The following is a 10422-nucleotide window of genomic DNA, read 5'->3' as shown; positions in this document are numbered from 1 at the left end:
TGAATGTCACAGCAGAAATCGAAGCTCATCAGACCAGGCAACATCTTTCCAATCTTCTACTGTACAGTTTTGGTGATCCCCTACGAAGCTTTTCTTTTTTTAGTTACTAGCCATTCTTCTCTGATCCATGGCCTCAACAAGGCCTTTTTACCCAAGGAGCAGCTGCTAAGTCGATATTTTCACATCTTTGGACCATTCTCTGTGAACCCCAGAGATGGTGCTATCCCAGTTTAGGGATAGCACTGAGTGTATACCATGATACCTGAAAGGTGAACTGAATGGTAAACGAGGATCAAAATACAAGAAGAAAGCATAATGTTGTTTAACAAGGCATAACATCTTTATTGTTATACACATAACTTCATCTCCAAAGACTTTGCACAAATCAGTGGGGTAATATGAACCTTGCGATATCAAAAGTCTCCCACAGTTTCTTTTTATTTCCTAAAATACTCAAACAAATACATCTGCTTTCCACATCCCCAATGGTACATACAGTACATCCAATTAGAAATAAAGAATTTTTTTTCCACTGTCAAACATTATCATATGTGCATTACATTACCAATTACAAACAAGTTATATTCATTGTCAAAATAGGTGTGCAAATTGTTAGAAAAATACCAACTCATACCAGATTCTGGATTGTGCTCTGTAAAAATCCTTATAAATAGTATATAATAATCTATATAAATGTCTCTAACATGCAATGTTGCAATTCAAAAAATATCCCATAAACAGACTGTTCAGGTAAACCCTCTGAAACTCCAGCCTTAACCTTTATTTGTCTACACCATAGTTTTCTTTAAATAAATGTCAGTAGTTAGTTTTTCAGTAGTTCTGTGGACGGTTTGCAAACATCAAACTGGTTGAAGCGTTCTCGAAAAGTAACGTGCTACTCATTCCTCCACCAAGGCAGAAGGATGTGATGGATACCATTTGTGTGTTTGCCAGCAACGTTATGCAATAACTACTGAGGCCAATTTTCATGAAACGTGGTGGAGAGGTGGACTATGGGCAAAGGAAGAATTTATTGAATTTTTGGTGCAGGTTGGATCACTTCCTTTAACCCTTGTGTGGTGTTCGTATTTTTGTTACACAGCCAGTGTTCATGGGTCTGGTGGACCCGCTAGAGTTTTGGCTTTCCAAATTAACACTATCAAACAATTTTATGTTAAATTACTCAACAGATGTTTACTTCATCCCAATTACAAGACATATGAACAGCAAACATGGTTAATTTTTTCCCTTTACCTTTGTTAGATCACATTTATGAATTAACGTGCTTCTCGTTTTTCTTTTATATAAAATGTTATAAATAAATCAGTTATAATCAAGTGGAGTGAGTGGAAAGACACAACACATTTACACGTGAAAAAATAATTAATTGTTTAATTTTTCTTTTGAAAAAAACTGAACACGGGTCTCACAGACCCGAACACCATACAAGGGTTAAAACTGTGAAACAGGCTGCTGGCCTTAGTGGAGGATGAGCGCTCAACTAGTTTCATAAGAGACATTATAGTAAAGTTGACCTACCAAGAAAAAAAAGGACCGCATTAAAGAAAATCTAGACATTTTAAAGCCCTTTCTGTGATGACCAGTGTTCACAAACACATCAGCTATACAATGAATAAATAATTAATCTTGGTACAGGTGACAGTAAATGTCCGCCGTATATAAATAACCACTTTGAAAATCAAAGAAACTCATGCCATACCTGCAACAAAGACTACAAGCAGCTACGATGAGGCAAGTTAAAAGCATGGTTCAGGTGATGACAACAGTCAGAGTATTTCCCACATACAACAAAGTTAAGACAAGGATGGCATTTCTTTCCCTCCCCCCCGCTTCCTCATCATTTTTGAGGTAAACAGTAGTACTGTTAAAGACTTTTGAAGGCATCTCTCTTCTCCCTGCAGCCACATTCCCCATGGCCTTGACCTGAATAAACTGTCCACAAAACTGTCTCGATCCAGTCTCATAAGCAAGCAAGCATTTCTGGGCTTACACAAGCAGCTGTGCGAGCTGCGTTTTTGCATCTTATCGGTATAGTGAAAGCAAAGAATAGTGACGAAATCCAAGCTAAATGGTCTACGCGTGTACAATGAAATAATTTTCCTTCCGATTTCATAAATAAGACATTTGTTACCCTCAGAGTGAGCGAGCTTCTAAAGTACTGCTTTCCTAATCATAATGACTGCTGTCAATTACCACTTCTCTCAAAACCAGCCTATTAAAAAGATGCGAGTCTCACAAAATAAATGGAAATAAAAAAGGATGTTCATAATGGCCATACTCGAACCTTTTGAAAGTATAAACATATTGCACTTTCAGTTACGTGGTTGTGTAACGTCAAATTACAGCTCAATTGTTGGAAATGAACAAAGGGAAAGCAAAATGTATTTATTAGTTCTGAGAAGAGAACAGATTTCTACAAGCAAATGACGGCAGGTAACCAACATTGATAGAACATCTATGAACAAAAAACTACGTTAGAACAAAAAAGAAAGAAAAACAAAGTGTTCAAAACTGTACCATGCACGGGGAGTGTTTCAAAGCAGTGTATCCTGGATCACAAAGGACGGAGCTTGAGAAAGGTGCAGTGATGTTTGGGTTAACAGAGTAAGACTGGCTAGTGACCGTGCTAGCACTGACTGCTGGCAGCGGCCATGCCCACTTTCCTCTTGCAAGAGTGGCTAGAACCCCAGAAAACTCTCCAAACACCCAAAGCGCACTCCTGCTGCGACCGTTCCCCCCTCTTCAACCCCTTCCCCCAACCCTCGAGCCGGGCTCACATCTCCCCATCAAAACGTCAGATGGCAAAATAGAAAGGCAGCTGTTTGCTCCCGTCATCTAAAAGTGCATCTCCACACTCTTCCAGCACAGTCCGTCAGCCCACTGCTATCGCTGCCAAGGCAGTGGAAGTGGGCTACAGAGACCTGTGCTTGGATCAGCACATGTGTGGGTTTCAATTACGTCTTCTTTTTTTTTTCATTTTATGTATATTTTTTTTTTAGATTGCGTATGTTTGGTTGCAATTTTTAAACATTTTCTTTATCGCACTAGACACAACATTTCACTTTAGCTTTTAGAGAAGCCAAAGGAGTGCTAATTCACGGGGCTGGCCCCTAACAAGGCCAGTGTCAGGTTGGTGTTATCGTTGCCTTCCTCTCGATTCTCTTCGGTTTCATGCTGATTCCTTTGGCCATCCCCGTGTTTCACTGGCGGCGTTTTCATGTTTCAAGGCCGACGATGCAACTGTACCAGTTGCCATGGTTCCGCTGGAACATAAGACAGTTTGTTTGTAACTTTCTGGATTTAATTGAGCCCTGTCACATTTCAGATGCACGCTGAGGCGCATCAAGGAGACGAGACATTAATTCATGCTGTGATCATTGATTTCTGTTGGAGAGCAAATATGGGATGAAACAATACAGTAAATCCGCTTACCTGAGACACAGCATCATCATGTCAGAAAATGGACAAATATAATTGCGAGGCCAATATTCAACAGCATTACCATAGCAACAAGGATTGAGTTAGGACCCTGCAAAAAATGACAAAATATATAAAAATCGTACAGTAGGGAATCAAATGTACTGTAATGAGACCTCAACGTGTAACGTGTTAGCATCCCTGTATATAAAAGATGGCGTTGCTACCATGACACCACCCACTGATTCACTGAGCCTAGAGTCTAGCATTGTGGACATTTAAGACTTTTCAAACCAAATGTCACAAGTGACATAAATGAAAAAGTTTTAAAAAATCCAGGAAAGTCTACCCTAAAGCACATCCTGATTTAGCATCTATTTTATTTTAAATGATTTACACAAGTATTAAATGAACGTCATGCTGTATTAAATAAGACTTTAAACTAGCAATTGAGCTCATCAACTCCTAGGTAAATGTTTATTCAAGTCATAAAGTCATCAACTCATGTGGGAAGAAAAACTGTCATATTGCAGTTTCCAAGTTCCAAAATTTCATCCTCTTTCGCGTTTGCAGACATCCATCTTTTATATACAGGCCATGTTTCAAAGTCAAAACATGAATTTGACTCAATAAAATACAAAGAAAAAGTGGTATTGAGGGTATCACGCTACCTTTATCTTTCAAAGCGTTGTTGCAGTTCAGATTTATAGTTCTAGCTTAGTACAATACAAGATTAAAAGTTTGGGTAATCAGTGATTATTTCATACTTTCAACTGGAATTAGTCATCAGACAACTACTCCAGAAGCTACCTAGAATGAGTCTGATATTTAAACCTGCTTTAGACAGAAAATTGGTTAATGAGATATGTGTTTGTGTCCCACCTTTGTGCTAAACTAAGCTAATCCACTACTGGGTGTAGCTTCTCATTTACAACACAACTTTCAGCAAAAAAGCACAAATGTGTGTTTAAGTCAGATATTTTTCCAAAACCTTTGCTTTAACACACACTTTCCCATCCTGTCACTTACTGTTTCTTCCGTGCTTTCTGCAATTTCCATGCTTGCTTTCTTTGTGTCTGCGAGGCTCTTTGGCTTTAGAGAATCCTGCTTCCTGAGTTTCTGGTCGCTCTTGCTCTCCCGTATAGATGCTGCCTTAGGAGTAGGTGTACTAAAAGATCTAGGGGGTTGTGGGGGCATACGTGCCAAAGCCAGGGCACTAGGCTCTTCTTCTGGATCCTCAGGTTCTGGGGGTGGAGGGACCCTTGTAGGGGCCTTGACGTAGTAACTGTGATATTCAGTGTGGAGCTGGCCATTGACTGGAATTGCAGGAGGCTGTGAAGGGGGCACAGATGCTGGGGTGGGTTGCTGAACTTTAGTGGGTTTAGGTGGAGCTTCGATTTGGGCCTGAGAAGCTTTGGGCCCATCGGTGACAGGCTGCCGTTCTTCTTTACTCAGCTTCCTACTAGACCGCTCATCCTTGCTGGTCTTCTGACTTAGTTTCTCTTCTTTGCTAATCTTGCGGGAAGGTTTTTCTTCTTTGCTGGTTTTGCGGCTGGTGCTGTTGTTGGTGAGCTGTCCTTTCTTCTTGCTGGATTGAGGTGAGGGCGGCGGTGTGGTTGCAGGGCTGGTCGCAGGAGAGTGGGGAGGCGTTGTGCCTTTTCGGTAAAAGTGGGGAGAATCTCTCGGAGAGCTGTCCTTCTTTTCAACAGGGACCTCTTTAATCTCCACTGGCTCCTTTAACTGCTGTTTTACATAGTCGGGACCTGAATGGGGGAGACAGGTAAAACGCATTAACGTGACATACTGTTTGCCTTCAACACACAGATGAAATTTAAACCACATCTACCCTCAAGCGCAGTTAAACTTTCAAATAAAATATTCATCAACATTATATTGAAATTCAATAACTCCGCAAAGCCTAGAAAAGAGGGTCCCGGGGAGACAGAAAGAAATGGACTGATTAATGCAAGGTCACAAACACCATTTCACAAAGAAAGCCTCCCCTGCAAGCTCATCTTCATCATCAGTCATTCTCTTTTATCAGTATGTCGCTTTCCTGGAAAGTCTTTTCAGTTCTTAGCATCCAATATGGCCACGCAGATAATGAGAGGTGACCCCGAGGTACAGCACTGACACACTTTGATGCGAGGAAGATCATTCCTTTTACTACAGAAAGAGCTTTTGGACTGCCTGGGTTAGTGGACGCTAACGGACTTTGAGACTAAATGAAAACTTCTCTTTCAACTATGTAGATGTTGAAATCTCCTCTAATATCCTTTTTAACGTGCAGACAATATAGCTGAATGTAAATGTAATTTCGCATGTGGGTAAAGTGGCACCTTATCTGTCCCTTCTGTTCTCCTGCTGAATTAACATTTATTAGAGACATTAAGCTCTTTGTTCGCCTGTTTTTCTCCCCTTCGCCTGAATTAGATGGTGTCAGAGTGACTAAGAGGAGGGATAATGTTGCTTTGTTTGAAGTATATCAGGCGGTATGAGCAGAAAATGATTCTCTGCATTCCATATGATAGAAATAAATAAAGGAGTTATAGAAAAAAAAAATTTGGCTGTTATGCTCTATCTGCACGTTGACTCGTTCAGCACAGACTCACTGAGCTGGAAAATGGTTGATCTCAGAGATCAGTCTTGTCTCATACATGCCTGACACCAATTAAGCTTGCACAGTACGATTTAGTCTCAAAGAGTTAACATTCATTTGCCACTCATCAGTTCTTGGAACAATTACGCAAATCCAGAAGGTAACAAGTCTATCCAGTCTCATATGAGTGTAATCGGCCTTACTGGGGAATCTTTCGGGCCTCAGTACTCTTAAGCCCAAAGTACTTTTCAGCTGCGTGGCAGCCTAATTTGTTTCATAGCCACCACAACCAATAAGACCCACTACAAACAGACATGGGGACATTTGAACATCTGTGGGGCTTAATATATCTGCTGAGCTTAATTTCACACCATAGCTCAACAAGAGTTAGGGCCTCGTGGGCGGATCCAGGCAATTTCACTATGGATGGGGACGGATTCCTTCAAGAGGTTCCAGGCATTTTCTGAATGGTTCTTGGCACTTAAACACGCCGCCCTCCCCAACACCACAGCCTCAAACAGATAGAGGACCACAACACTGGGCGTCAGGAAAATCTACACTTCTGCAGCCATGCTCAATTCCAAACTATGCCGATCATGCTTTTCTTGTTTCAAAATAACACTTGTGAATGTACAGGATATATTTATGATTGTTTTGTAGATATTTCAGGAAGTCTACATCCTCTTGACAAGTTAGTGAAGATTTATTAGAGCTGCTCTTCCAAGGAATCCTGCCAGGTCAGCTGGAACATGTACTGGTTACCCAAATGGCTGTGGTGTTTCTTTCCGTTGCGAACATTGATCAACTGGGCTGAGTCTGCAGCCTTCTCAAAGAGGGTCATTAAAATAGGCCATGATACCCAGCCATGACCAAAACAAAAATACTTGAGATACAAACACAGATAAAAATGCAAGTTTCAGCATTAGGGAGATTTTTTTGTATCCTCAACTTATTTATTTTCAATAACTCAAACACTTTACTTTCTTCTCACACGACTGTTGTATCTTTGAGGTTTATTTGAATGCGAGCTTTTGTTTAAGCTGCAGGATGCCAGTTCAGTTTATGTTAATCCACAGCACATTTTCTGCTCCACTGCACTCTTAGCAAAACACACGCTCTTTCCCTCTCTCTGGCACCCACACGCACAAGATCACACACACACAAAACAAAACAGATTGGCTGCTTAAGACCTAACCAGCCCTGTCCTTAATATGAGATGAACAGCGGTAGCAGGGGGAAAAGCCTGGGGCCGGGGTAAGTGTGGGCATCAATGTTTATGTGTAATGGGGGGAGGCGGGCGGGGGGGGGGGGGGTGGAGTACAGTATATGCGATTACACATCTGCTGCCATTGTGCATCTGAGTACACCTCAGCTTAAGGCTCATAGGAGTCAAGAGTTTTTGGATGAATGATGACAGGTCTACATGGAAATGCACACTTCCACATAGCAAACTTTGCCACCTAGCTTTATTTTTCCACACGGTAGTTAAATGAAAATTCCTGGTTTATCTGCTTTGACGACTCATTTGCTTTTGTTTGATATACTGGATATACTGCGTTATACATGCGTTGTACATGTATAAGTCTGTTCTATGTGCTGGGATCTCAGCTTGCTCGGTTAGATTTAAGATTCATAACTCCATTTGCAGCTTTTGAGATTTTCTCTTTCTTCCTCCTACTCACACTGGCAGATGGGCAGAGGGAGCTGTTATTGTTTGGCCAGATTACATTCACTACGGTTACATAGCCTACGCAGACACATGCAGAAATTAGTGACAAACTAAAGAAAAAGCTGAACCCTTGACCCCGCACTATGAGGACACGCTGTGAGGGGATTTTGATGGCAAGGCTTGGATCCACTTGTCCCCCACTTAGAGGGAAGGATCACTGCAAATCAATACAAGGCATTTCTCCGTGATCACCTATTCGATAAAGAAAGTGGTCTTTTCTAGGATTACAGTACCCCCATTCACAGGGCATTAAGGGGGTCACTGAATGCTTTTATGAGTATAAAAAAGGGATGAATATTTTATGCTATGGTTTTTACAGTCACCAGATATTAGCCTCTTTACTCTCTCTATATATTTTAGACGAATCATGTTCAATCCCTTCAGTAGGTTTCCAGAGAGGCTCAACACATTGCTAATATGCTTTAGGTTTTTTTTCCCTTTTGATTTGTTACCCATCTGTATGCATTTGAAATTATGTAAATAAAAGATTTCCCTACTGTCATTTGCTAATGGGTGAATGTGATCACTGTCTGACTGCGCTTTGTTTACAAAAGCCCACATGCAAAGAAGAACCTTGAAGGCCTCACATGCACACACGCTGACAGGAGGGACTGGCAGTAATATATCACCACCGTAATGCAATGTTTTGTCTCTGCCTGTCTGCCTTATTCTACTTTTTGATTACGACCATTTCAAAAAAGTGGGACACATAAATAATTTTTGAAATCTGGTCAGTCACGTAAGGTAATTTATATCCTGTATCCCTGAAAGTCAAAAGAAGGTTCTGATTTACTTTAAACTTCACATGAGCTACTGCGGTGAAACTTACTGCACACCTGCTGCTATGAATAAACAGCAGCACCTGCCCACGTCTGATTTTCAGCCTTGACAGGTCGAGGCTTTTATGGTTCCGCCAGGTCCAAGTGCACCTTGACCGGGTCAAACAGGGCAGAGCAGGACCCCTGCTGGTCCCCTCACCCTCCAGCAACCCCATCCCCCATACTCCACACCCTCTATGACCCATTGAAGGAAGGAACAGCTGCTCTGCCTTGGCCCAATGGAGGGGGCGAGTGTGGGACTGAGCTCGTCTCAGTGCATAAGGATTTCAGCTATGTCTCCATTAGACACCAGTGAGCACACATCGGCACCAAATATAGCCCAATTAACGTCACCCCACAGGCCACGCCCAGCTAACCCACTCTACTGCCCCTCCAGGGTGCTGTGTGTGAATCAATCATAAAGGTCAGGGTCCCGTTCCCTATGACCCTCACATTGCTTTTGAAGTACACACTCCTAATCTTGGTGATAATCTCCTATGAGTACAAAATGCCAGTTATGAACAACAGGGGGCTTGGGCCCGTTGTTGCTACCCTAGAGGATTTGAGTTTGAACATCTTTGCCTCACTGTAACATCATGACAAACAAGGTTATAACAGAAAAAATATTCTAAATAACTTTTTCCATAATTGAGAGCAACAACTGCTGTAGTCGCCTTACAAAAAAGCTGCAAATAGGGGTAGCTATTTACACTCGAACATGACCTAATTAGCAAAAGGGCAGAGCACAAACCAGCAACAATCCTAGAAAATCTGAGCTAGACTCTACAAAAACCAGCTTGTTCATAAACAAGATATAAATTAATACGCGATTTGACTCTTTGCAGGTGCCCCTCTGGCCGTCAGCTGGGTTTACCAGACACGCTTACGTAACTTGAACGTTTAAATGCTGCGGCTCAGATGTCGCCCTGCGCCGCACATTATTATGACATCGGCCACTCTCTCATTCATGATCTGACTTATAAGGCAAGGACACTCTCCGCACAGACTTGTGAACCCGGAGATCACCCAGCCTGCCAAGCATGACCACTGTTTTCCACAACACAAACAAGTCTCCCGATGTCTCTAGCTCCCTGGCTGGCCATTTCTGCGGCTTAGTGAAGGGACATGCTTGAATGGGTCCCATTGTCAATCTATTTCTCACCCTCTATTTTGCGGTGGCTTCTGGCAAACACCCAAGGTCACTAGCTCATAGGCGTAAATATATTACACCAAGTGGAAGAGGAAAGCATAGTATAGGTCTTACACTGTAAATATAAATAAACAAAACAAAAATAAAAAGGTGTGCATTCAGTGTTTTACCTGGAGCCCACCTGCACCACAAGGTTTTTAGCAAAAACACACCTCGCTCTCTGACTATTAATACAGTAGGATATGACCCTAAAGCTCAGCTTATCTTGTAAATTACATAAAGAGTTGAGTTGACGTCTCAACTGTGAACTAGTGTATAGTGTGAAAGGGTTAGCTGGTCATGCTTCACGTAGATAGAAGATATTCCTGTCCGGTATTAGGAACAAAAGACCTTTACTGATTTAACTCACAAGCACCCATAAGCCATTTCTACACTCCACCAAAGGACGAGTTTATGTAATGCAAAAAAAAAGAACAGAAATGTTTTACATTCACACTTTTTTTTGGTCAGAGTTTATCACTGCAAATTTTAGCAGGCATATCTGAGCTGTTACTGCAGGCCTTTGAGGGCTAAGACAAAGCTTTCGGCCAGAAAACAGTAGCCGACTGTGCTTTGTCTAAGCACAAACACAGTCCTCCATTGTGGTGCTACAAATCATCTTCAGTACCTCTAGTCTTCGATTACAGAC

The 10422-nt window shown here is 41.7% G+C and overlaps 1 protein-coding gene across 1 annotated transcript in view; it reads right to left on the bottom strand.

Annotated features, from left to right (window-relative positions):
* Window positions 1–305: 305 nt before the first annotated feature.
* jph1a (junctophilin 1a) overlaps window positions 306–10422 on the bottom strand; it is a 34095-nt gene continuing 23978 nt past the window's right edge. Inside the window, exons 5-7 of the mRNA XM_085418610.1 lie at window positions 4468–5201; window positions 3454–3550; window positions 306–3284 (exon numbers count right to left, since the gene is read on the bottom strand). Coding sequence (XP_085274736.1) covers window positions 3470–3550; window positions 4468–5201 — 815 coding nt within the window. The 3' untranslated portion in view covers window positions 306–3284; window positions 3454–3469. The remainder of the gene's footprint in view (window positions 3285–3453; window positions 3551–4467; window positions 5202–10422) is intronic.

Source organism: Rhamphochromis longiceps, linkage group LG9 (genome assembly GCF_057381845.1).
Source record: "Rhamphochromis longiceps isolate RC_006_pf linkage group LG9, R_longiceps_female_GT1.1, whole genome shotgun sequence".
Lineage (NCBI taxonomy): Eukaryota > Metazoa > Chordata > Actinopteri > Cichliformes > Cichlidae > Rhamphochromis > Rhamphochromis longiceps.
The sequence above is the reverse complement of the archived record's forward strand: the minus strand, read 5'-3'. Positions and strand labels throughout refer to the sequence as shown.